General features: G+C 45.1%; 1 protein-coding gene across 2 annotated transcripts in view; it reads left to right on the top strand.

Annotated features, from left to right (window-relative positions):
- The window catches only part of LOC110534499 (polypeptide N-acetylgalactosaminyltransferase-like 6), a 256,904-nt gene that overhangs the window by 198,347 nt on the left and 31,280 nt on the right, over nucleotides 1-27,277 (top strand). For both annotated transcript variants that reach the window (XM_036933625.1, XM_036933624.1), the window contains exons 6-7: nucleotides 11,918-12,103; nucleotides 15,190-15,373. In XM_036933625.1, coding sequence (XP_036789520.1) covers nucleotides 11,918-12,103; nucleotides 15,190-15,373 — 370 coding nt within the window. The remainder of the gene's footprint in view (nucleotides 1-11,917; nucleotides 12,104-15,189; nucleotides 15,374-27,277) is intronic.

Below are 27,277 nucleotides of genomic sequence, written 5' to 3'. Positions count from 1 at the left end.
TGGTTGCAGGGCTGAGAGAAGTTTCACATTTGTTCAAGGAGTTACTCAAAGAGGATTTTGCAAAGCAGGGAGGTGTTTGGTAAAGAAAGTGGTTCATTGAAGTCATCAAAATCTGCTTCCCTCGAGTTGTCCCTCATGTTGGAGATTTGTCTTTTCTTCTCCCAAGAGAGCAGAGAAAGAGAGCGAGAGAGAGAGAGTAAACTAGCTTTAGCAGCTGTCATTGTCCTCGTTGTCCTTGTAATTGTCATCTGTTCCATTCCTCTCTTTTTTCACTGACATTTTTAATTGTTATGAAAGGACCTTTTTTTTTTTTTTTTACCAAGGAATTAGTTAACTACACATGTTCTCTGGACTGGAAGAACCCTCGTTCCCACCCTTGGAATTGCATTGCACTGAACAGCACTTCTTCATTCATGCGACTTCAGAAATGATCATCTGTAGTCTGTTAGCAGCATGTTGGCTATAGTACAAAACACATTGTGGTCGTGCATTAAGGAGGGTTGTAAAGGTGAAGGAATCGTCTAGCAGACTCTTTTTAAAAACGTCAACGACAAATAATTGTTCATATAAGCATGGCATGTTGGAAATGGTATCTAATTCAAAAGACGGGTCATGTCAGAGTGGTTTCTTCTGCATGACATTGTGCCATTTGTATAGGCTAATGTATTGAGACAAAGTCAAACTATAGAACAAAGCATTGCCTTGCTGGTATTGTCTGCCTGACTCCATGCCTTCTTAAATACTTTATCATAGATAATGGAAACGGATGTTCTCAAAGGCATCTAGATGCTGAGTTGAGTAGAAAGAATGCACCTGTAGTTGATTTAGTCACTGGGAAGGAACAGAGAGCCCAGTGTTGATAAAAGGCAATTCTCAAGATAAGAGCTAGAAAAGCCACTCAGACACACACACACACACACACACACACACACACACACCTGCCTCAGCGCTGATTAAGGACCCCATGTCATATAACCTTGGTGGTAAACAAGCGTAGTGAATGAAAGAGTAGCTACTGCTTCCGATAGGAGCCGGGGAGCGCCTAATGGAGTGACCTCTCCTCCCCCCCTTCCTCCCACCATCCCCTCACTAGTCTTACCCGTATTACACAAACCCAGCCAGGTAATTATCCCTTGGCCTCCTTTGATTAGACGAAACCCTCGCTCGCGACAAATGTCAGTGTGGTGCGTTATACGTCGGCTGTGTCTTCTCCCTCCGCGGGAGAATCACCCGCTGCCTCTTTATCTCGCCAATTATATGCGGCATCTGTCATCTTCTCCCGTCGAAGAGCAGGGGAACACGTGCACACACACGTGCACACACACACAACACACACACACACACACAGCGGATCAATAAGGCCCAGGCGTGGGCTTTGTTCTCCGTCTCTAACGATCGGTGTGTATCAAAGATACAACCGGAGCCGCTTCACCAAGCAACCTTTGGCATTTGGATGTCAATTATCTCAACGCTCGTCAATAGATCTTCTCGCTTCTTGTTGCAGGTGATCTTACAGGGTGGGAAATCCATACGTCTATGGATCCTATCCTCGTTCCTTGGCTCTTTCACCTTTTAAAGCAAGGGACCGTTGTTCTGGGGGAGTGTTTAGAAATGTATCAGCGTTTTCTGCACTGTTATGTGGCATTGTGTGTCATCCTGTCCTTAATACATTGGGCAGTAGGCATCAACCTCACCAAGGTTGGAACAGAGTGCTCGGGTGCAAGTCAATAGGGTTTCGTAAGGAGAACAGATATTCAGCGACTCTTTGTTGGGACAGTTTGCTTTCAGAAGTTGAATGTTCAAATCCACTTTGGATTGTAAAAGGATAGATATATTGTGATTGAAACAACAGAAGGAGGAGTGTGGACAATAGTCCTCTCTCAGGAAGATTAGAAGACCTTGGAATATATGGAAGTTGGAATGATTTACCAAGCAAAAGCTTTTAACTGGCAGGGCTTTTAGGTTGTCGTGAAGGACATGCCATGGCAAAAGGCAGTACGTCAATCTAAGTGAAATACCAAGCTCCTGCCAAAACATTTAGGATTTATTGGAACGGAGGGAAGGAAGATGAATTATTAGTCCAGTTGGCCAGATGTTCATGGACTAACCACGGTCTCTCTCTGCACACGTTGTGAATCTTATCTGGCTATCTTTGTGCTTAAGATTTAGGAGTCACTTCGACTTTTTCACCACCGTGACTTGATGTCATCTCGGTAATAGCCAAGCAGCAACTGCTGGAAAAGGCGTCTCGCCGAACACTTCTCATACCTTTAAAAAGTCACGCCGTTACATGCATTCTGTGGTACTGTTCTCTCTTTTCATACACTTGGACTGTAGTAACACGCTTGCTTTATACAATTTCGGGGGTCACCATATCAGAGGTCAGAAAGAGAGATTCCAATCTCAATGGGGCTTTTGTGATTAGTGAAGGATGAATGAAAAGATATAGCTGGATTAGAAGGCCCCCATCTTGCCCTTCCTCTCCTTTATGTGTATTAACAACCAACCACTCGGACATCGGAGCCTCGCGCGCCTAGTTACACAAACAACTCCACCCTCACGTGAACATGTTTACTCCTCGCCCTTGTTCTAGAATCTACGCCTGATGGAATCCCTCAAGATTCCATTCAACCAAAGCGAGTGAACCTCATTGCTTTCTTCTCCATAGAAAAGCGAGAACGTAATAACTTGGGATTGAGTCTGAACATTGATCTCTGTTGGTACAGAGCGAGGTAAGCCTTTATGAGCAGTTCAAGGCGGTTCATCGCAGTCGTCCCAGAGGAAAGCCTGGTCGGAGTAAATTGAAGCCAACAAGGGGAGAAGGGGTCGGGGGGGTCTTCTTATTCAACAGGCTGGGCCTAGGCTTACTGCGCACTTCAAATACACACATCTAATACTGTGAACAAAGCATAGAGCCAACGGCTTGCTTAGTGATTATTTGATTCTTTCTTTGATGATGCTTCTCGTGCTTTAGTGTCAGTTCTTTAGAGATTCTTCACCATCAGTATGCTTATTACTAGGTGGGTCTGGGGGCATGCCACTGACTTACATAGGCTATTGTGAAAGACCAAATGAATTAAACAGATGTGTAGGAAATGTGAGTTGGTCAAGGTTGGAGATGAAAATACTGAGCCTGTATTTGGGTCAATTTGAATTATTGTACATTGAGATACGTAAAAATTGTTTTCAAGCAAATTTCCTGCAATTCGATGTAGTGTAAGTAACATGACATCTTTTGGGTAATTTCATATATTTCATATAGGGAAAATAAAGTCTAAACTATTTTCACAAATGTTATTTCACTATCAAATATGTTATAAACATTTAATTTATATGAACCATCAAGTATCAATTTAGTTAAAGATCTTTTTCAGGGCGTGATTAGCTCAATTGATATCGGCAGAGTCACACCTGTGTCTATAAATTCCTGTCTGTCACATGAGCTACTTGAGATGGTGGTTGCCTGACCCAGAACAAAGTCATGTCCTGCTCAGCTCCGCATGCTGTCTCGTGTGAAATTCTGATCTTTGATATAGCTGATGTTCCACTCTCGAAATGGCGCGTTACACTTCCAAAATGCCTGTGAATGTTAGAGACGATCCAAGTATATCCACATGTGCATCGGAGTCGCACATCTTGTTTCTAGCCTAAAGCATTGCAGAGTAAAGTGTCGTTATAGATCGCTTAATATAATTGGGATCCAATTTTCTCATTTTTAAGCTAACAAGGGGTATGTTTTTTGACCTTTTTTCTAACAAGGGATACGGCATACCCCCGCATACCCTCTCAATTCGAGCCAATACTGAAACAAAGGTCACACTCACACAATACCCTCTTTGATCCAGCCGTAGAGAGATTCATTTGAACTACATCATCTATAACATTTTCAACTTTCCACTCATAATTAGCTTTGAAACCCACATGGCATGTTTTGAACTTTTCTGTTCCGCCTCTTTGATTAAAAGGCAAATTATGGAAATTCTGGCCATTTTCTTTTGCCCTGTGCATTTTCACTTCTCTAGCTAGCTGTGTCCCTGACTGAGTCTATACCCCCTGAAGCTATTGGAGGTTTTAATGAATGACCTGTCATGGAACTGAAGAGAGAAGCCAGAACATCTAGATATGTAGTCTTTGACATGGTCGGTCTTTAAGACAAACACTATAGCGGGGGCAAATGCGGTCTCTCCTTCACTGCAGCCGAGGTGAGTAAGACATTTAAACGTGTTAACCCTCGCAAGGCTGCAGGCCCAGATGGCATCCCCAGCCGCGCCCTCAGAGCATGCGCAGACCAGCTGGCCGGTGTGTTTACGGACATATTCAATCAATCCCTATACCAGTCTGCTGTTCCCACATGCTTCAAGAGGGCCACCATTGTTCCTGTTCCCAAGAAAGCTAAGGTAACTGAGCTAAATGACTACCGCCCCGTAGCACTCACATCCGTCATCATGAAGTGCTTTGAGAGACTAGTCAAGGACCATATCACCTCCACCCTACCTGACACCCTAGACCCACTCCAATTTGCTTACCGCCCAAATAGGTCCACAGACGATGCAATCTCAACCACACTGCACACTGCCCTAACCCATCTGGACAAGAGGAATACCTATGTGAGAATGCTGTTCATCGACTACAGCTCGGCATTCAACACCATAGTACCCTCCAAGCTCGTCATCAAGCTCGAGACCCTGGGTCTCGACCCCGCCCTGTGCAACTGGGTACTGGACTTCCTGACGGGCCGCCCCCAGGTGGTGAGGGTAGGCAACAACATCTCCTCCCCGCTGATCCTCAACACTGGGGCCCCACAAGGTTGCGTTCTGAGCCCTCTCCTGTACTCCCTGTTCACCCACGACTGCGTGGCCACGCACGCCTCCAACTCAATCATCAAGTTTGCGGACGACACAACAGTGGTAGGCTTGATTACCAACAACGATGAGACGGCCTACAGGGAGGAGGTGAGGGCCCTCGGAGTGTGGTGTCAGGAAAACAACCTCACACTCAACGTCAACAAAACTAAGGAGATGATTGTGGACTTCAGGAAACAGCAGAGGGAACACCCCCCTATCCACATCGATGGAACAGTAGTGGAGAGGGTAGCAAGTTTTAAGTTCCTCGGCATACACATCACAGACAAACTGAATTGGTCCACTCACACAGACAGCATCGTGAAGAAGGCGCAGCAGCGCCTCTTCAACCTCAGGAGGCTGAAGAAATTCGGCTTGTCACCAAAAGCACTCACAAACTTCTACAGATGCACAATCGAGAGCATCCTGGCGGGCTGTATCACCGCCTGGTATGGCAACTGCACCGCCCTCAACCGTAAGGCTCTCCAGAGGGTAGTGAGGTCTGCACAACGCATCACCGGGGGCAAACTACCTGCCCTCCAGGACACCTACACCACCCGATGTCACAGGAAGGCCATAAAGATCATCAAGGACATCAACCACCCGAGCCACTGCCTGTTCACCCCGCTATCATCCAGAAGGCGAGGTCAGTACAGGTGCATCAAAGCTGGGACCGAGAGACTGAAAAACAGCTTCTATCTCAAGGCCATCAGACTGTTAAACAGCCACCACTAACACTGAGTGGCTGCTGCCAACACACTGACACTGACTCAACTCCAGCCACTTTAATAATGGGAATTGATGGGAAATGATGTAAATATATCACTAGCCACTTTAAACAATGCTACCTTATATAAATGTTACTTACCCTACATTATTCATCTCATACGCATACGGATATACTGTACTCTATAGCATCGACGGTATCCTTATGTAATACATGTATCACTAGCCACTTTATACTATACTATGCCACTTTGTTTACATACTCATCTCATTTGTACATACTGTACCCGATACCATCTACTGTATCTTGCCTATGCTGCTCTGTACCATCACTCATTCATATATCCTTATGTACATATTCTTTATCCCCTTACACTGTGTACAAGACAGTAGTTTTGGAATTGTTAGTTAGATTACTTGTTATTACTGCATTGTCGGAACTAGAAGCACAAGCATTTCGCTACACTCGCATTAACATCTGCTAACCATGTGTATGTGACAAATAAAATTTGATTTGATTTGATTTGATTTGATGAACACACGCATGGAGGCGCCTACACACTCACACGGACGCACGCTCACACTGTACACACACCCATCCAGTGTTGCAAAGAGTGTGAGCTGCCAATGTAGCCATGCCATAATTATCCAACACTCTTTACACTGGCTAATAGTCTTTCTTCACTAAGCTATTTGTACTTTACAGATGAAACAATCGAGTTAGTATAAAATAGTATTACAGAAATTGATGCAATTAAAGTGCAGGGAAAACTTGGGCTTATTGCCTCTTCAATTAAAAACAGGAGCGAAGAGAGGGATACGGCAATTGCTACTTCCTAAAAACACTTATATTTCTAATCATTTATTTAACTGGAGCCTGCCCAGACTACGTTTCAAGAACTAGTTTTCAAGGGGGTGATTTCAGACACATCCATAATTTGAGTTTCTTTCTCTGTGTAGTTATTCCTGGTGATGGGGGTTAGTGGGAAAAATAAAAAGGCTTGGGCTTTGAAGGCATCTAAACTCCTGATGGACCGACCGACAGATGAGGTCAGGTAGACGCTCTATAGGCTAAACGCCCTTATTCAGCAATCCATCTTTTTATGCCTCGATGGAGAGGGAGAGAGATGAGAGAGAATAGGAGAGAAGAGGAAGAGAGAGAGAAAGAGAAATCGCCCGAAGACAGTTTAGACGGAGAGAGGGGAGAGAGAGAGAGAGAGAGAGAGCACCTTAAAAGACTATCCCCCTGCCTGTGAAACATCAAAGTAGCAGGGAGGAAGGAACCCAACCCACCGCCATGGCTGCTGCCCTTTATCACGAGCTGTCTGGCCTCGCTGCAGCGCCGCTGGGATCGCAAAACTTTCCCCCCTTCCATAACTGTTTGTCACCTCCGCCGCCGTAACAACCATGCCATGTGTCAGTCCGTTGATTTATGACCTTGATTAATAAACCACTCAAAGGACACCTGGCGTGATAGATCTCTCTCTTTCCTGTTGGAAATTGTACAGGGAATTGGCCCGCTTCTTACCTCTTTAGACCCCTCCAACCTCCTCCAGAGCTCCCTAGCGTTTTTTAGGTGGCGCATATCACTTACACTAACAAGCCTAGCAGCGGTGAAACATTGAAACATTCTCCCTCCCTCCTTTTTAATTTCCCCTCCTGTCGTCCTGTTCCTTAGCGAGAGAAAGAAAGGAGAGAGAGAGAGAGAGAGAGAGCGCCGGGTCGGGCCGGGAGGCATCTCATTCATACAGCTACTGTCACTTTTATTGGGGCCATTAGTTTGAAGGGGAGACACCCTGGGAGTTTAGATGGAAGTGTTGCGATGAAGGGAGAGAGGAAGGGGAAAGATAGAGAGGAAAAGGGGGGAAAAAAGGGCTGAATCCAACTTTTTTAGGTGGTGAGTAGTGACTTTGGGGAGGTGTGCCCCACTCAAGGACACAAAATGACTGACTTATTGGCCAACCCGGACATTCTCTCTGTGTGCTGATAGGACAATCCTAAACTAGCTGAATCAGATACACTAAATAAGGTCTTATTGAGCAGCTAATTAGTAGAATCAGGTGTGTTAAATTAGGGTTGGACTGAATACCCACAGGACAGTAGATCTCCAGGAAAAGGGTTGGACTGAAAACCCACAGGACGGTAGATCTCCAGGAAGAGGGTTGGGCTGAATACCCACAGGACAGTAGATCTCCAGGAAAAGGGTTGGACTGAATACCCACAGGACAGTAGATCTCCAGGAAAAGGGTTGGACTGAAAACCCACAGGACGGTAGATCTCCAGGAAGAGGGTTGGGCTGAAAACCCACAGGACGGTAGCTCTCCAGGAAGAGGGTTGGGCTGAAAACCCACAGGACGGTAGATATCCAGGAAGAGGGTTGGGCTGAAAACCCACAGGACGGTAGATCTCCAGGAAGAGGGTTGGGCTGAAAACCCACAGGACGGTAGATCTCCAGGAAGAGGGTTGGGCTGAAAACCCACAGGACGGTAGATCTCCAGGAAGAGGGTTGGGCTGAAAACCCACAGGACGGTAGATCTCCAGGAAGAGGGTTGTGTAGCCCTGTCTTAGATGCTAGAAAGAAAAGTCTGACACCGAATAGGTGCAGTGAAATGGGTTTTTCTACAGGGTCAGCCATAGTAGTACGGCACTCTTATGGTTAAGTGCCATGCTCAAGGGCACATCGACACCTTGTCGGCTCGGATATTCGAACCAGCGACATTTTGGTTACTGGCCCAACGCGCTAACCGCTAGGCTGCCTAACTAAGCCAGCATCTGTCTATAGACTGAAATAAACCCTCTTCCTTCCCCCTTTCTCTCCCATTTCAACACTCTACTTAGTGTAAATCCAGACAGGGTGCGGTATGGTGCGATGCGGAGCGTTTCAAAAGCAAAGCGGTGTAGCTAATCACGGACAAACAGCGACCGAGGCTGCAGGCGTGTGATAGAGCCCCAGCATGCAGGTATTAACGGCTACCTTTAAAGGATTTGAATGATGCCGGTAACGGGGACACGGTTGGCATACAAAAACCTCCCGCCGACAGGGAAATGAACAAATAATACAATGAAGGAAGATAAGGATGGTTCTCCTATTCTACTATACTGCCACCATACTGATGGTCATCTTGGCGTCTGTTAGGAAGGGGTCAAACAAATGACCAGTTCTTTATATGAGAACAGAGAGAGAGTGAGAGACAGAGAGAGAGAGAGAAGGGGGCAGAGAGCGAGAGAGAGAGAGAAGGGGGCAGAGAGAGAGAGAGAGAGAGAAGGGGGCAGAGAGCGAGAGAGAGAGAGAGAGAGAAGGGGGCAGAGAGCGAGAGAGAGAGAGAAGGGGGCAGAGAGAAGGGGGCAGAGAGAGAGCGAGAGAGAGAGAGGAAGAGAGAGAGAGAGAGAGAGAAGGGGGCAGAGAGCGAGAGAGAGAGAGAGAGAGAGAGAGAGAGAGAGAGAGAAGGGGGCAGAGAGAGAGAGAGAGAGAGAGAGAAGAGGGCAGAGAGCGAGAGAGAGAGAGAAGGGGCCAGAGAGCGAGAGAGAGAGGAAGAGAGAGAGAGAGAGAAGGGGGCAGAGATAGAGAGCGAGAGAGAGAGAGAGAGAAGGGGCAGAGAGCGAGAGAGAAGGGGGCAGAGAGAGAGAGAGAGAGAGAGAGAAGGGGGCAGAGAGCGAGAGAGAGAGAGAAGGGGGCAGAGAGCGAGAGAGAGAGAGAAAGAGAGAAGGGGGCAGAGAGAGAGAGCGAGAGAGAGAGAGAGAGAGAAGGGGGCAGAGAGCGAGAGAGAAGGGGGCAGAGAGAGAGAGCGAGAGAGAGAGCGATAGAGAGAGAGTGAAGGGGCAGAGAGAGAGAGAGAGAGAGAGAAGGGGGCAGAGAGAGAGAGAGAGAGAAGGGGGCAGAGAGAGGGAGCGAGAGAGAGAGCGAGAGAGAGAGAGAGAGAGAGAGAATGGGGCAGAGAGAGAGAGAGAAGGGAGCAGAGAGAGAGATAGAGAGAGAAGGGGGCAGAGAGAGAGAGAAGGGGGCAGAGATAGAGAGAGAAGGGGGCAGAGAGAGAGAGAGAGAGAGAAGGGGGCAGAGAGAGAGAGAAGGGGGCAGAGAGAGAGAGAGAAGGGGGTAGAGAGAGAGAGAGAAGGGGGCAGAGCGAGAGAGAGGTGGGGCGGGGAATGGATGGATGTCAATTTGGGATGCTTTTTTCCATCACATCCCCCTGCTTCGTCTCCCAGGTTCTAAATTAGATTTCTGGAAATATATGTTGTCAGCAAGAATTTGTTCATTGTTATTCTTTTGATAAGGTGACAGTTCTTATTTGTATGCATGCATGTATATAGAAGGATCATATTGAACTGTATTTCAGTTATTACAAACACAATGTGACAAAGGTTGACCGACAACAAGCTTTTACGGTATGACATGCTTATTTACTGCTTATGAATGTGTCTTGTATGGGTTATGAAATCCTTATATAGGTTAGCCTTGCCGCCATGTTATTTTCCTTGGTTTATCAGGTGGGCCTCTATACCACTGCTCCTTGTAATATAAAAAAACCGAGGCCAATTCAACAATTCAATTAAGTGCTAACAGTGTGGCAATCTTAAGGGACGTTAACTGGTAATACCCTTGAATGGGACCAGGAGAATGGTGAAACAATAGCAAGATTAGATTAACACATCACTAGAGATGAAATTCTCTCTCTCTCTCTCCATCTCTTTATCTTGCCATCACTCTGCCCTTCTCTCTCTTGCTTTTCTGTTTTTCCCTCTTACCCCTCTCTCCCTCTTTCGTTCTTTCCATCTCTTTCTTTCTTTTACTTTTCTATATGCCCTTTTCTCTCTGTCACTCCTCTCCCTTTCTCTCTCTCTCTCTCTCCCTCCTCTCCTTTCAATTCAAATACCCCGAATTACCTCCAGTTTCAAGGAAAAGAGCAACACTGATTGTTTCTCTCTTTCCCTCTCTCTACCTCTCTCTCCCTCTGTATTTCATAATGTACCATCTGACACCTCCTTGGTCTGTGTAATCTACCTAGAGTGTCATCCCCTCTCGTCTCTAGTAATGATGACATAAGTGTCTCTCTGGCACGACTAGCTGATTGGTGACCCACCCTGCTCAGGCACATCCAGAATAATCAGCCCCATCAGTGGCCTGGAGATAGCTTGAGCTGATGAGCAGCCGGGAGCTAACATCATCACCTCCTCCTCCTCCTCTTCTCGCCTCAACTCTCCCTCTCTCTCCTTTCTCTCCTCTCTCTCTCTCCTCTCTCTCCTTTCTCCTCTCTCTCTGTGACACAACTGTGATTTTAACTCCTACTGTATAAGGCATGGGCATATGGCTACATGGTATACGTAATAGGGATACATTTGTGGAATGCCATTATCCTCTTATAGCGGTCTAAGGCACTGAATCTCAGTGCAAGAGGCTTCACTACTACCCCTGATTCGAATCCAGGCTGTATCACATCCGGCCGTGATTGGGCGGCACACAGTTGGCCCAGCGTCGTCTGGGGTTGTCCGGGGGTAGGCCGTCATTGTAAATGAGAATTTGTTCTTAACTGACTTGAATAGCTAAATAAAAGGTTCAATAAAAAATATAAATAAAATATATATAATTATAAATCTCTCTCCTCCTCTCGCTCTCTCTCTCTCTTTCTCTCTCTCTCTCTGTGTGACAGAGGTGATCATAACCCATGTACTAAATAATGTATAGGGATGGATATCTTTTATAACACTCTCCCTTCTCTCTTTCTCTGTGGCAGAAAGGTGAATAGATGATCTTTGAGGAATGTACTGTATAGGGGTGGATATCCTTTTATAACACTCTCCCTTCTCTCTTTCTCTGTGGCAGAAAGGTGAATAGATGATCTTTGAGGAATGTACTGTATAGGGGTGGATATCCTTTTATAACACTCTCCCTTCTCTCTTTCTCTGTGGCAGAAAGGTGAATAGATGATCTTTGAGGAATGTACTGTATAGGGGTGGATATCTTTTATAACACTCTCCCTTCTCTCTTTCTCTGTGGCAGAAAGGTGAATAGATGATCTTTGAGGAATGTACTGTATAGGGGTGGATATCCTTTTATAACACTCTCCCTTCTCTCTTTCTCTGTGGCAGAAAGGTGAATAGATGATCTTTGAGGAATGTACTGTATAGGGGTGGATATCCTTTTATAACACTCTCCCTTCTCTCTTTCTCTGTGGCAGAAAGGTGAATAGATGATCTTTGAGGAATGTACTGTATAGGGGTGGATATCCTTTTATAACACTCTCCCTTCTCTCTCTTTGAATAGATGATCTTTGAGGAATGTACTGTATAGGGGGTGGATTTCATTCCCATGCGGCACATTTCTAACCTTTTCTCTCTCTTCCTCTCCTTCCCAGAGCACCTGAAGGGCCGTCTGGAGGAGTACATGGCCCGGTTCCCCAAGGTGCGCATCGTTCGGACCAAGAAGAGGGAGGGTCTGATCCGTACCCGTCTGCTGGGGGCCTCGGTGGCCAAGGGAGAAGTCCTCACCTTCTTGGACTCTCACTGTGAGGCCAACGTCAACTGGCTGCCCCCCCTGCTTGGTGAGTGTGTGTGTGTGTGTGTGTGTGTGTGTGTGTATGTGTGTGTGTGTGTGTGTGTGTGTGTGTGTGTGTGTGTGTGTGTGTGTGTGTGTGTGTGTGTGTGTGTGTGTGTGTGTGTGTGTGTGTCTGTGTGTGTCTGTGTGTGTCTATGTGTGTGTGTCTGTGTGCGTGCGTGTGTGTGGACCAGTCAAACAAAGTGTAGTCCCCCCTGCTCGGTGAGTCGACTGGAACGGAGTCTCAGAGCGTAGCTGCAGGTAGTGATAACAACAATAAAAAAAGCTTAGACAGGGAGAGATTTGGGCCAGGAGAGGAGTGAGCAGGAAAGGAAAGTGGGGGGAGAAGAGGTCGAGCAAAGTGGGACGGAGAAGGAGCATCTTTTAGTCGTCTTTTTTCTCTGTAAGAAGAGAGTGGCGTCGGGGAGAAGTTTGGGTCAGGAGACCTAAAGAAAGGGGGACGGGTCGAGAAAGAGAACGTGTGAGAGAGTAGGAAGGTTAAAATCTCCATAAGAAAAGTGGCTTATCTCACACTTCTATATCTGTCAGTTTCACAAAGGAAATCTCTCTCTGTTTCTGTAGTTTGTTTGATAAAAGAGTGGCGCAGCCTGAATCCATGTTCAATGCACGTTCCCGACGCGCCGCTCCAGGGGTGCAACCCTAAGCAGAGGAAAACTGCCTCCTGGGCTGTCGCATCACGTGTAGCCTGTGAACAGGTGTGCTGTTCTTCACATACCAGCACAGCATGTTACTGCAACATTAGGGAGACTAGGGACCCTGATAATAGCCTTCTCACAGCACATCTCCCAGCACAGTTAAAATAAATGGATGTGAAGTGATTACAGCCATTACTGTACTCAATCACATAGGGACTGGGATTCCCATGAAAGGTATGATTGATATGTACGCCCAGGTCCCTATGATAATAATAATAATAGTAGATAATAGCCACACCACCACCACCATTCCACGACATGGCCCCATTGTCTTCTAGCAAACTGAGAAAGAGGACTCGCAGTATGGGGTTCTTTAATTGGTTGGAATGGAGCCGCCTGCCTGTCAGAGAGCAGAACAGAGCGGGGCTGATGAGGTATGCGTTCCAAATGGCACCCTATTCCCTTTATGGTGCACTACTTTCCTATGGGCTCTAGTCAAAAGTAGTGTACTATAAAGAGAATAGGGTTCCATTTGGGAGGCTGATGTAATGTGGGACGTGAAGCAGAGGAGGGAGGCCATGCTGTGCTGTGGGGCTCGCATGTATGAATAGAGTGGAGGAGATACCGCAGTGAACCCCAGGCCAACCACAGGCACGGTGACACATGCAATCATCCTGCCGGGCTCTGATATCAGATCAGTGGAATACAGGGATTTGCTTTTTGTCTCTTTCTTTCTTTCTCTCTTATTTCAATCTCTATCTTTCTCTCTCCCGCTTTCTCTCCCTCTACCTCTCTCTGCAGATCTAAGACTCCAACACCACACCATTCTAATTAACAGGCCAGGTTTTTATCACTGCTCTCTGAATCTAATGCTTCCTCTCTCCTTCTATCTCCTACAAACCCTGGATCTTACCCTGATCAAAGGACATAATGTATAACCCACATAACGAACGGAACAACTTTTTAATTAACCGCTCTTTCGCTATGTGTAACAAACCTATAGGATAAGGAAGTGTGGGCATGGCAACTGGGTGGATTACCTCTTTTCCTTTTTCACCTGACTGCTACATTTGAAATGCAGTCCCTTCTCGTTTAATGAGCTCTTGAGAGTTCCCTTCCCATTTGCCTCTTGTTATTTGCCTTTTTGTTCATTTCTATTTCATTACAATTGGGAGCTCTCTCTCTCGTTCTCTCTTTCCTTTGTTTGAAATGTATCCATGCAGGCCCAGTAAGATGGTGTCATGGGTATTCACGTTTTGACTACTTAACAGCAGCGCTGGAAATGTGAGGGAATAAAACAAAGGATGGTGTCACAGTAAGCACACTAGATGAATATTACAGAGACCTGCACATAAACACCAACTGATTCAAGTCAATAGTTTCTGCATGTTTATATTGGCAGGGCCAGGGGGGGGGGCTTATAGCTGGGTAGTTACTGTTTGTACAGCCTTCCATATGCCAATTAAATGACATCTTAACCGTGTGAGAAACCAGCCACCATTTCAAGGTGTGTTTCTCTTCGCCATGCTGCATGACAATGATTTTATAGCAGTTGGCCATAAACAGATCTGGGACCAGGCTACCAGTACTGAGCCCCATGGCAACAGCCATAGGACCACAAACAGATCTGGGACCAGGCTACAGTATTGATAGTAAGGTGTGTCAATGTACAATACTGTACAGTCACTCCCCATTAGTCTCAGTGCTGTGGTGTTGGGCTCTGCTCCCCTTCTCTCCATGGTCCAGCACACACAGCCCACAGAAGAGAGAGGTGGGTAGGGTGGGCGGGGTGTGACAGATCTGGGGCGGCTTATCATTGCTCGGCTCAGTCACACACGTCGAGGTTGGCTCTCAGGCCTCCACGGAGCCAACCTACTTTGAAACGCTGTAATTGTTTCTAATCGTCCAGTGACTCGCTGTCGGAGGAGCAGAGCTGCCCAGAGACCTCCACATAAGGGGAGAGGAGGGAGGAAGCGGTAGAAGGGGACAGAGGGAGGGACGGAGGGAGAGAGGTCCAAGGGAACAGAGGGAGGGACGGAGGGAGGGACGGAGGGAGAGACAGAGGGAGGGACGGAGGGAGAGAGGTCCAGGGGAACAGAGGGAGGGACGGAGGGAGGGACGGAGGGAGGGACGGAGGGAGAGACAGAGGGAGGGACGGAGGGAGAGAGGTCCAAGGGGACAGAGGGAGGGACGGAGGGAGAGAGGTCCAAGGGAACAAAAGCAATTGCCCTGGTTCCACTCCCTATGTGTACGTCAGAGAAATGGAGAGAGAGAAAAACAAGAGATAGAAAAGAAAGAAAGGAAGAAGGAAAGGAAGGAGGAAAGGAAGAAAGAAAGGAAGATAAATAAGGAAAGAAAGAGAGAACTACAAACAGCAGGGTATGGTGATTGATACATGCTCACACTCTTTCTCTCTGTTGTTCCATCCCCCATAAAGACCAGATTGCCCAGAACCCCAAGACCATTGTGTGCCCTATGATTGACGTGATCGACCATAACCACTTTGGATATGAAGCCCAGGCTGGGGATGCCATGAGGGGAGCCTTCGACTGGGAGATGTACTACAAACGCATCCCCATCCCTCCAGAGCTCCAGGGCCCTGACACAAGTGATCCCTATGAGTGAGTACCCAGATATGCATGTGCACGCAATCATACACACACACACACCTATCAACCACCTTATATGTGTCAGACAGGCAGCCCAATTCTGATATTTGTTTAAATAATTGGTCTGTTGACCAATCAGATCAACTCTGAAAAAGATCTGATGTGAAAGATCTGATGTGATTGGTCAAAAGATCAGAATTGGGCTGCCTGTGTAAACGCAGCCTAATATATGACACACCCCTATAGGCCCTGAGGCCCAGCATGCACCCCCTACCAGGCATGAATCCATGGATCCTCTCTGGAGCCAGCCCTCCAGCCTGCTACAAGCCGCACAGCATTTCCCCCAGTTAGTTACTAGAACAGTGGCGTAGCCAGGCAGCAAGGAGGGGAGGTGAGAAAGCTTGGAAGCTAATTTCCTCTGCTAGGCCCTCTTCATATATCCCTCTAAATTAATCCTGGGCTTAATGCCTTGACTGCGTCGCCAGTTGGGGGTGAAATGTGTGAGAAGGTGATAGAGGATAGGGGATTGGGAGCAGCACAGCAGTCACTGGGCTGTAACATCCTCTACTCTTCACTGTGACCGACTCCTCTGGCTCACTCTCTCGTTCCTCTGCTAGGGACTTTTTGCTTGCTGCTATTACTGTGTATGCGATGAATGCTTAAAGGAACCCTCACGATGTCTGGCAAGCTGTCCAGTTAGTCACTCTTTACACCCTAAAATATCTTTGTGATCTAGGTCTACACTGTGTGTCTAAGGCCATTTTATCCCTCGGGGAGATAAGAGTTCCTCCTATCCTATCCTAGGTAAGCACTTGCTGTTAAAGATACACATCTGAACCAACACCTTTTTTTGATCTCTTTAACGCGCCAGGCTCCGACTGGCGATCGCTCACAGATCTACAGAGGTACGTAGGTAGAGGGCCCCTAGAATAGATGAAAGCCCCACTAACGTGAAGGCAGAACAGGATGATCTAGTGGGTGTTACCTCTGGTTTGTGTCCCAAACGGCACCCTATTCCCCTAAGGGTCCTGGTCAAAAGTAGTATACTGAATAGAGAATAGGTTGCCGCTTTGGACGCAGACATAGCTTTACCCAGTCAGCAGATACTTTTATCCCAGGTCACAGGGAGCGGTTGGCATTTTACACCTCCTCCATTTACATAGAGATACAGTATGGTTTATTAATGAAGCAAATCATCACCTCTTCAAGGGCAACGGCATCATCAGGGGTTAAACTGTGTAAATGCTGAGATGGTAAATATAGGGGTGGTGGGGGTGTGTGTGCACGTGTGCTTATCCACATTCTGTGCGACCTACTCAGAAATCCAGCTGTCAGGGTGCTTTTTTCCCTTGACTAGTGGCTCCCTCCCTTCTCGTATCTAGACCTTTCCCAGGACAACCAAATAACCTCCCACCACCTCCACCGCAACTTGCCCAAAACACTGACAGCTCAATGCCGTGCACCCCTGGATCTGAACCTATACCTAATTTAAATTCTATAACACCAGCTCTCATTCCTGGTTCCCTTTATCCAAATCTCCCACCTCTCTGCCTATAGCCTGAGGCTAAGCTCTCCACACTCAATGGTCCTCTTCTTATCCTAAACCCAGACAGACAGAAAGGCAGACCGACAGCCCTCCTACCTTCCAACGAACCCACCCCCTGTTCCCAGACTATCCCCCCAGGCTGCTGCTGCCTCCTCCTCCTCCAGACTCTAAGGACTTGGCCCAGGGCAGCTCACAGTAGGCTGCCCAGACTTGTATGCTCCCCTATAGGCCCTGAGGCCCAGCATGCACCCCCTACCAGGCATGAATCCATGGATCCTCTCTGGAGCCAGCCAGCACAACTCACACAGCCAGACTCCCAGCCAGGCCTCCCTGGCTCTATTCTGTTGCACTGATAAACCAGACCTTTAACCCTCCCACACTGCTTACTCATCTCAGCTCCATCATCCTAAACTTTCAATGTGTGTGTGTGTGTGTGTGTGTGTGTGTTTCTCATTACCACAGGTGTCCCAGTCAAAGCGGTGCTAAATTGGGATTCATTAAGGGAATGAATGCAGAAGGATGATGCTCATGAAATGTAACACTCTCCCAAACTGCCTCCATCTGTCATGTTTGGCTATGGGAGAGAGATTCTGTTCAACCAAGATAATACCCACAATGCTGTTGGGTAATGTGAACATGGGGCGGGTACACTGAAATGATTACAGTTTAAATGAGATTAGTACTGCACCAATATATTTAGACTCGAGTGGCTTATTTGAGAAAAATCACTGTGCGAGGTTGACTCATATGAAAAGTTCTGGTGGAATGACTTAATCGTAATCATAATCGCACTATGAAAGTCGAGCACGTACTGTATTGAAGGCATGTTCATTTGTATCAGCAGACACAATACTACAACCATTCCATTTTCACTTATTGCTTGGTCGAACAGAGCAGGACACATACTTTGAGTACATTACTTTTAGTGAGCCACGTACGTGTTCTGAAAGGAACTCTTTCATGTTCCAAACAAAGATATCAAAGAGTGATTTTTTTATCTCACCTACGGTGTCATCACGTAGGAGACAACGTTTGTGAGACTTGCTCCTTTTAAATCCCCTCGCTATCGAGACTATTCATTTTATTCTTTAAACTATGGGTGCTGTGTTTTTGTTTCGGTTTGAGAAAAGAGAAGTTAAAAACACGAAGAGGAGCCAAGGAAGAAAGTAAAATCAATATCGAGATCAGTATTTCTTCATGGGCGTTGTGATACCGAGCTGAATACCTGGACATATTCCTCATCACAACCTTGTCTCTCTAGGAGGTTAAGAAGAATATCCAACAGGGAGGAACAATGTAATATAAATAACTAGCTTAGGCCAAGGTTTCTACTTAATTACAATGATTCTACAGAACACACATATCTCATTAGAATAACAGTTCCTTATGTACAGGAGAATGTTGAGGATGAGAAGGCTCTCTTCCTTTGTTATAACCAACGACATGCACTTTATTGTGAGTATGTTGTGGAGGAGGGAGAATGGGACACTCCGTAGCATCTGATCTGAGGTCAGGGTAAGAGGCATAAAGGAGGAGGACCCTGATGCTGACAATGTAACGGGCAGTGTGTCCATGTTAAACTTTGCCACGTGCCATGGCACTGATGGCAGACACCACGGCTTCTGAAGATGTCCAAGACTTAATACATTAGTCAGTGAACAGCCTTTTCTCTGTGTGAAACTAGAAGGACCACCAACTTCCACATCAAGTCAGGACATTTTGTGGATTTGTACTCGACTGTCAGAGGAGTGAAGGGAAGAAAAAAAAGAAAACATAAAAACTTGCTCCGGCTCTGCTGATTTCCTACTTTACCTCTGTTTGAAAAAAAACTAAAGAGTGGGTGAGCTACACAAAATGGGGCAGCTCTGATTTTTCACAATCGCCTCTTCATTCCAGAAGAGATAGAGAAAGAGAGAGAGAGAGAGACAAACATGTGATGGACTGGTAATGAGGCTCTACTGCTAGGTGCAGAGGAGATACAGGATTCCACAGGCTTTCAATAAATCCCTCCTGCCCTTCTACTGGTGGCGCCACATATGGCTGCAGGCCTGCCTGCCCCCGTCTGCCTCCCCCCCTGCCTGCCTTCCCTCCCTCCATCCATTTCTGCCTTCCTTCCTGTCTGCCTCCCCCTGCCTGCCTGCCAGCCTGCCTGGCACATTCAGCACTAACACATTGGTATGTGTGAAGTGTGCTCCTCTAAGATGCCTTAATATAGATCTTAGCGCCTGTTATCAGATGAAAGCAGTTCTTCTATCTGGAACAAAGCTCATTGTGAAATGACTGATCCATTGAGAAGGCACATTTTGCTTCTTCTTTTTTCATGCTCTGTGCGTGCGTGCGTGTGTGTGTGCGTGCGTGTGTGTCGGTCTGTCCCAGCACATCAGAACTAAATTAAACCTGATAATTTCACTTTGTCACAACGCTGTTCAATCTGCATTAATCTTGCTAAATGACACCACACACTTCCCTTCTCCACATTCAGATCATGACATGACCTACTCTCTGACCTATCTCTCTGTCTATATCTGATGTCACATCGCCACCTTCTGGCCTAACAGCAACAACACTATCATCATAATATCCTTTATATACATACTGTATCACCATAATCGACTCAATTTAACCTTTGCTAAGCCCCTCCTCAGAATTTTGGGCAACCAATCACAGTGCTCCAATGGATAGCAGTATGGTTGAGTATGATACACTCGGACAAGCTCATGTTTGAGATGAATGAAAGCCAGTGGGAAAACAAGACTTTTATTCAAATATATATTTTAAACGGCTTAATAATTAAGCAGTGCATCGGGAGTACCTGCTACTGTGATTTTTGAAATGCAGAGCGTGTATTTTTCGAATCCAAAATTATACTTCTGTTACATTGTTTGATAGCTAAGGTGGTTAGCAGTCTCATTGACCACCAAACATTGCTAACGCTAGCTAGCTAGCCACCTCATTGACCACCAAACATTGCTAACGCTAGCTAACTAGCTACCTCATTGCCCACCAAACATTTCTAACGCTACCTAACTAACCACTTAATATAACTTGTTTCCTCGAAATGTATGTTAGCTAGCTTAGTTAGCCATACTAACTCCCATCTGAGGTTGACATCAGGATACGATTTCAGAGCACTAGTTTGCGCCAAATTGATTGTAGCTTTGACTACAAACATTGGCTAGCTACACTACAAACATAATATTACCAGGTTCACGAGAAGCTGTTGACAGTCCATCACATCATACCCTAGAGTTTCCTGATTACCAAAGGGTAGTCTGTTTAATTTAATTGTGTATTAAAGTTTGTTATCATTGTGGAGGGATTTCGCCAGTGGTTATTGGGGGAATTGGGTTTCCCAGGAAAATGTTGTCCAAGTTTTCAACAGTAACCAAGGGAGGTGGACAGAAGGGAAAGTAAGACGGTCCGGTACGGCATCCCGGTTAAATAATTAGTGGGGGTAAGCCGTGCCGGTAAAACGTAAGCCTATAGACTATTACACCATTTTTTAACATTACTGCATGTCAGCTGCATGATAAATTAGCGAATTGACTGGAAACCGGGTGTTATGCAATCTAAATTGCGTTGTGGTTTGAGGAGAACACTTCAATTTTGTCAAGGCGGAGATGAGTGGCGTGGACATGCATCAATTCAGGCTTCAAGTGTGAGCCTAATGACAATTGCAGAATGTCATCACAATACACGTAGGTGTTTTGTAACAGATGCCTCTCTGCATTCATGAAATTGCGGGTGCACAGTGCACTGTTGGGGTTTGAATGCTGAAATGATTTTCTGAGTGGACGAATGCGCGTGGGTAGCCAACAGGAGAGCCTTTGTTAAATGATTGTTTGACAATCAGATGAAAACATCATGACTGGTTGTGTTTATGCTACATTAAAAAGCATAGGCGGCGTGTCCATAAGGCAAGGGGAAGCTTTCCCTAAAGTAAATTGAATTAAATTGCCAAAATGATATAGTATAATTAGCTAACTCCTGTCTATACATAAATAAATAAAATAATTCAATATAGGCTACTAGAACAGAAAGCATGATTTGGCCATAGAGGATAATTAGCTTTAAAAAAATTAGCTGCGGATTGTTTTAAAATGCATAGCTTACAGTCGGAAGGGCTTGCAATTTGGGCAGCGCTCGCTGCAAATACGAAATAGATGATTGTTGAGTTGCGACTGTCAGTGAAAAGCAGAGAGACCCAGCCAAGCATATCGCAATACTTAAAAATACAATCGCGTAAAAACTGTTTGGAAAGCAAATGGCTATTGCTGTAAAGAGATGACACTGAAAAGACTCCAGTCTATCTTTTAGATATCAACATTCTTAACTTAATTAAGCAAACAGTCGCCTATCTTACTGGCACCAGCAGAGAACATCGACCATATCCCCGTTGAGTCTGCATATTCACTGTCTGCCATTGGGTCAGTGCCACTTTTGTTTAGTTTTGGACAATCATTTCCCCGTCCAGTTTAGATGGACATCATATTGTATTTGTGTCTCTCCTTTTCGTAGGCCTATTAGATGGATCAGACAACATTGTTTTTATTGATCTGTTTGTCAGTGTCAGCAGAGTACCCTGTAATTTTGTAGCATTAAAAAAATGTGTGCGCGCACATACCGGTAAGACATTAAATCTACTTTCACCCCTGGGGTGGGACTTAGTGAAGGGTCAATTAGTACAGGACAATAAACTCTCATTCATATATTACAGACACTGCTGTCATCACTACATTTTATTATATCATTATAGCTGACTCCATATACTGGGGTCCCATTGTTCTGTATAATATGCAGTCTGTGGAGGCGGAGGGCATTGAATAATGGATATGTACAGTATATCCATTTTAATCATACTATAATCACCATACAGAGACACAGTGACCGTGTGCCCTTGCTCCTACTACTGTGCCTTGAACACACACACACACACACACACACACACAGACAGAAACACAGACACACGCACAATCTGCACATGGCGTACTCAAGGCGAGGGGATTATATAAAGAGAAATAAATAAATGACGGGCGGGGGGTACCTATGTAGAGAGAGCAGGGAGCTGTATCGCTGGATAGCACACACACATTGGGCCTATATTCTCAGCTGACTCCCCCTTGCCCGCTGGCAGTCTCTGACCTTGGCTGCATGGACATGCATTGCAAATGACTCCTTCCTACACACTCGCGCACACACACACACACACACACAACTCCCCCTCTATGCACATCGCTAATCCTCCCTTCCATTTCCATGAATTGAGCTGCTTAAAGGGATGCATGAGACATAAAAATATTCACATGTTCATCTGACTCTGGGGAAGTATAGATAAAGGGCTTCATTGCCAAAATCCTGAAGTATCCCTTTAATAAAGCCATCCATAATTGGCCATAAGGAGTTTAAGGCATCCATTATTCCATTTTCCCCAGTGGAGAGTTTGAACTGAGCTGGCCAGTGGAGAGCTTGGACTGTGCTGGCCAGTGGAGAGCTTGGATTGTGCTGGTGAGTGGAGAGTGTGGACTGTGCTGGCCATGCTGGCCAGTGGAGAGCTTGGACTGTGCTGGCCAGTGGGGAGCTTAAACTGTGCTGGCCAGTGGAGAGCTTAAACTGTGCTGGCCAGTGGAGAGCTTAAACCGTGCTGGCCAGTGGAGAGCTTAAACCGTGCTGGCCAGTGGAGAGCTTAAACCGTGCTGGCCAGTGGAGAGCTTAAACCGTGCTGGCCAGTGGAGCTTAAACTGTGCTAGCTAGTGGGGAGCTTAAACTGTGCTGGCCAGTGGAGCTTAAACTGTGCTAGCTAGTGGAGAGCTTAAACTGTGCTGGCCAGTGGAGCTTAAACTGTGCTAGCTAGTGGAGAGCTTAAACCGTGCTGGCCAGTGGAGAGCTTAAACCGTGCTAGCTAGTGGAGAGCTTAAACCGTGCTGGCCAGTGGAGAGCTTAAACTGTGCTGGCCAGTGGAGAGTTTAAACTGTGCTAGCTAGTGGAGAGCTTAAACCGTGCTGGCCAGTGGAGAGCTTAAACAGTGCTGGCCAGTGGAGAGTTTAAACTGTGCTAGCTAGTGGAGAGCTTAAACCGTGCTGGCCAGTGGAGAGCTTAAACAGTGCTGGCCAGTGGAGAGCTTAAACAGTGCTGGCCAGTGGAGAGCTTAAACCGTGCTGGCCAGTGGAGCTTAAACCTTGCTAGCTAGTGGATAGCTTAAACTGTGCTGGCCAGTGGAGCTTAAACTGTGCTAGCTAGTGGAGAGCTTAAACTGTGCTGGCCAGCGGAGTGGCTTTTTTTGTGCTGCAGATGGCAATGATGCTTTTTCTATTTTCTTCTAGGCTCTGAATAAATTGTGTGATTTTATTGATGGAAATGATATGGGAGGTAGAGTAATAACTGTGGTTTGGCTGAAGTTTCCCTAAACAGTGTGTGGGTGTGTGCGTGAGTGTGTTTTGCATGTGTTTGTTCGTGTGTGTGTGTGTTTATAAGCAATGTTCCCTCTAATATTTTTAGTCACTGAGCAAATTTCAGGTCTGGTGAGCACAAACTTGAACGTTGTGAAAATTCTGTGCAACTTCCAGCGCAAGTTTACTGTGAACACTGAGGCTGTAACCGCTTTAAGTTACAGTTTTAACAGTGGCCAAGTAGGCTACTGTGGTTATTTGATCATAGTTTGTTTTGTTTCGGTATGTTGCATTGAAATTGGCTAATCATGCTTTGTAAAGGGAAACGTTGATAGTGTTAACAGGGAAAACTCTGGAACAGTGGTCACCATCCTTTCTGCGTCAAGATCACTTTCTGAGTCAAAATGCAAGCCGAGATCTACCACTCAGATTTTTTTTTTTACAAACTGTAAGCATATGCAACATTAACCAATTAAAAACAGTACTGTAGCAATGAGGTTGTGCAGTAAGCTATATATCCAATACATTATCACTGCATATTGGCTTTGCTTGAATTGCCAATGCCAATGCATTGTTGTTCAGGCCAAAATATATATTTCAAAATTTGAAGTAGGCTATATGATCACACTGGTAATAGATCCATTGTTGTATTACTTGTGAGGCACAGCTGAGTGAGCATACATTTGAATAATTTGCTTTTTATTTGTATTTTACTGGACTGATGGTGTCTGTATCTAGTGTCTGTATCTGAGGGTTCTCCTCTCAACATCCCTTCGCCTCTCCCTTTTGATTGGGCAGAGGTAGGCTAATAGTGCACTTGATGTACTAGGATGGAAGCAAGTGTAAGTAATTATAACGACGTTATCGGCTACATAGCTAGCTACATAATGGATGTAGCTAGCTATGTAGCCGATCTGTGTATGGACCCTAAAACGTTTGGTATAAATATTAGTTCAGAACCTAGCTATAAACCTCAGCCATCATAGCCTGTTGTATTCACTGATTATACACTCTACATTGGCAAATTGAGGTGCAGTTCAGGTATGAATGTCTGTGAGACATTCTTTTTAAGTCATATCCAATACCAGGAGTATCAAACTCCATTCTTTGAATGATGCTGTGTCTGCATGTATGTATTACAATTATACTCTTCAACAGTGTTTACCGCTCCTGGTCCTGGGACATCAATGTTTTTTATTTTTTTATTTCACCTTTATTTAACCAGGCAGGCCAGTTGAGAACAAGTTCTCTTTGCAACTGTGACCTGGTTACACATTGTAACTATGCAATAGACTAGAAACATGATTTAAGTAATTAAAGGCTGATTTGCAATACATATATACAGAAACAGAATTTAAAACCCAGTACACTATACTTCCTATGCATCATGTAAATACTCTAAAACCCGTTCATCTCAATATCTAATTCCCTTCATCTGCATTGATCTGAGGACACAGGATAGGTGTAGTATTTCATCAAATCAGAGACTTCATTTCAACCAGTAGAGAATGTGAAACGCTTCATTGAAAGAAGTTCATTTTCCAAGTGTTATAAATACATAATACATGCATTAGAAATATTATAATTGTAATATGATATTATAGATACAAGTTCAATCTGTACTTCAATGCACATCTGGTGTGCATGATAAAAACAGAGGAAGAAAGACGAGGTAGGTAGAGAGGTGTGAAAAGGTGTAAAACACTGAAAGGGAAAGAGGTAAGAACAGAGGAGCAGGGAAATCAGCATATGATTAATGAATCACAGTGCTACCCTAATATTCTCTCAGTTCATCACAATTACATAATAGTGTCTCTAGCGGTGTCTCCTTACAGCCTTGGAACCCCAGTCGGCCGTCTTAGTAGCGGGTGAGATAGCGATGACGGGACTGGGGGTTGGCATCCTTTCTCACATCAAAACATACCTGCAGACGAGAGAACGATTAAGCCTTGTTTTCTTTTTATTCTAACATTGTCAGTCATCATAATCATCAGGTGGTGAAATGCAAAACTGACCTTGGATCATTAACTCTGGGACAACTACATCTCTATCTGTATCTCAGTTAATAATAAATCACTTCCTGTTGATCCGACCAAGTCGGTCATGCCCTCTATGTCAGCCAGTTCAGATGCAGGGGGGGGGGGGGGGTTCACCGACATAGCTGAAATATATAGTTTTTCTGAGCCACGGCCTGTTCACCACGCTATCATTCAGAAGGCGAGGTCAGTGCAGGTGCATCAAAGCTGGGACCGAGAGACTGAAAAACAGTTTCTATCTCAATGCCATCAGACTGTTAAATAGTCATCACTAGCTGGCTACAGTACCACCCAGGTTACTCAACCCTGCACCGTAGAGGCTGCTGCCCTATATACATAGACATGGAATCACTGGCCACTTTAATAATGTTTACATACTGCTTCACTCATTTCATGTATATGTATATATATATATGTATATATATATGTATATATATATATATGTATATATATACACACGCCCAATTTTTCAGTTTTTGATTTGTTAAAAAAGTTTGAAATATCCAATAAATGTCGTTCCACTTCATGATTGTGTCCCACTTGTTGTTGATTCTTCACAAAAAATAGTTTTATATCTTTATGTTTGAAGCCTGAAATGTGGCAAAAGGTCGCAAGGTTCAAGGGGGCCGAATACTTTCGCAAGGCACTGTGTATATATATATATATATATATATATATATATATATATATATATATATATATATATATATATATATATATATAGTATTATCTTCTACTGTATTCTAGTCAATGCCACTCAGACATTGCTCATCCTAGATTTGTGTGTATTGTTGTGAATTATTAGATACTACTGCACTGTTGGAGCTAGGAACACAATCATTTTGCTACACACGCAATAACATCTTCTAAAACAGTGTATGTGACCAATAACATTTGATTTAATTTGATAACCTAGAGGATTTAGGGAGAAGGGAGGAGAGAAAATATGGTAGTTATTGAGGAAATAATGTAGTTAAAGATAGTGTTCAGTGGTTTCACCTGGTGTCCAGGTGGCTGCAGAGTACTTTATCAGGGATGCAAACTAGTCACCTTTCGACAAAATTCACCATTTTGAATCCAAAATAGGTAACCTACGTGATTCGTGTAGATCCAATGACAAAAGTTTGTAAGGAGGGGGGTGATGCACGTTTGGCGCAATACTAGCTGTATCCAAGGCTCAGCCAATCGTTCACATAACAACCGAATGCAGCACACGACTAAAGAGAAGAGACAACCAACTTGCTAGCATCAGCGCCCGCACTAGAATGCTACAGCAGCGCGTCCACTGAACGACAACGACGTGGTAGGTGAGAAGCCTGACTGCGGGGGTGAGAAGGTGATGAAGTGTACTTCATGAGCTGTAACCGAAAAACAACAAGCATTTGGAAAGTTTGAGGTGAGGGAGCAAGTGTGGTAGAACAAGAATTGTTAGCATTGTTATTAAGTATCTCTTGCTAGCTGGATCGAATTATCTGCTAGCTCGCGAACTAACGAACATTACTATCTTTGAACTAATGTTTTCCCTATACATTAACTTTATGTGGTTCATTTTCAGAATGAGATAATTCGATGAAAAGGAGGTGTTGCTTGTTAAAAGTGGATTCAGGGATGAATTGGAGCTGGGCCTGGCTTAAGCTGGATACCAAATCAAATTTCATTTGTCACGAACACATTGTTAGCAGATGTTAATGCGAGTGTAGCGAAATGCTTGTGCTTCTAGTTCCGACAATGCAGTGATAACCAACGAGTAATCTAATCTAACAATTCCAAAACTACTACCTTATACACACATGTGTAAAGGGATAAAGAATATGTACATAAAGATATGCTAACCATGTGTATGTGACGAATACATTTGATTTGATGAATGTGTGATGGTACAGAACGGCATAGGCAAGATGCAGTAGATGGTATCGAGTACAGTATATACATATGAGATGAGTAATGT

This window comes from Oncorhynchus mykiss, chromosome 10 (genome assembly GCF_013265735.2).
Source record: "Oncorhynchus mykiss isolate Arlee chromosome 10, USDA_OmykA_1.1, whole genome shotgun sequence".
In the NCBI taxonomy this organism is placed as follows: Eukaryota; Metazoa; Chordata; class Actinopteri; order Salmoniformes; family Salmonidae; genus Oncorhynchus; species Oncorhynchus mykiss.
The sequence above is the reverse complement of the archived record's forward strand: the minus strand, read 5'-3'. Positions and strand labels throughout refer to the sequence as shown.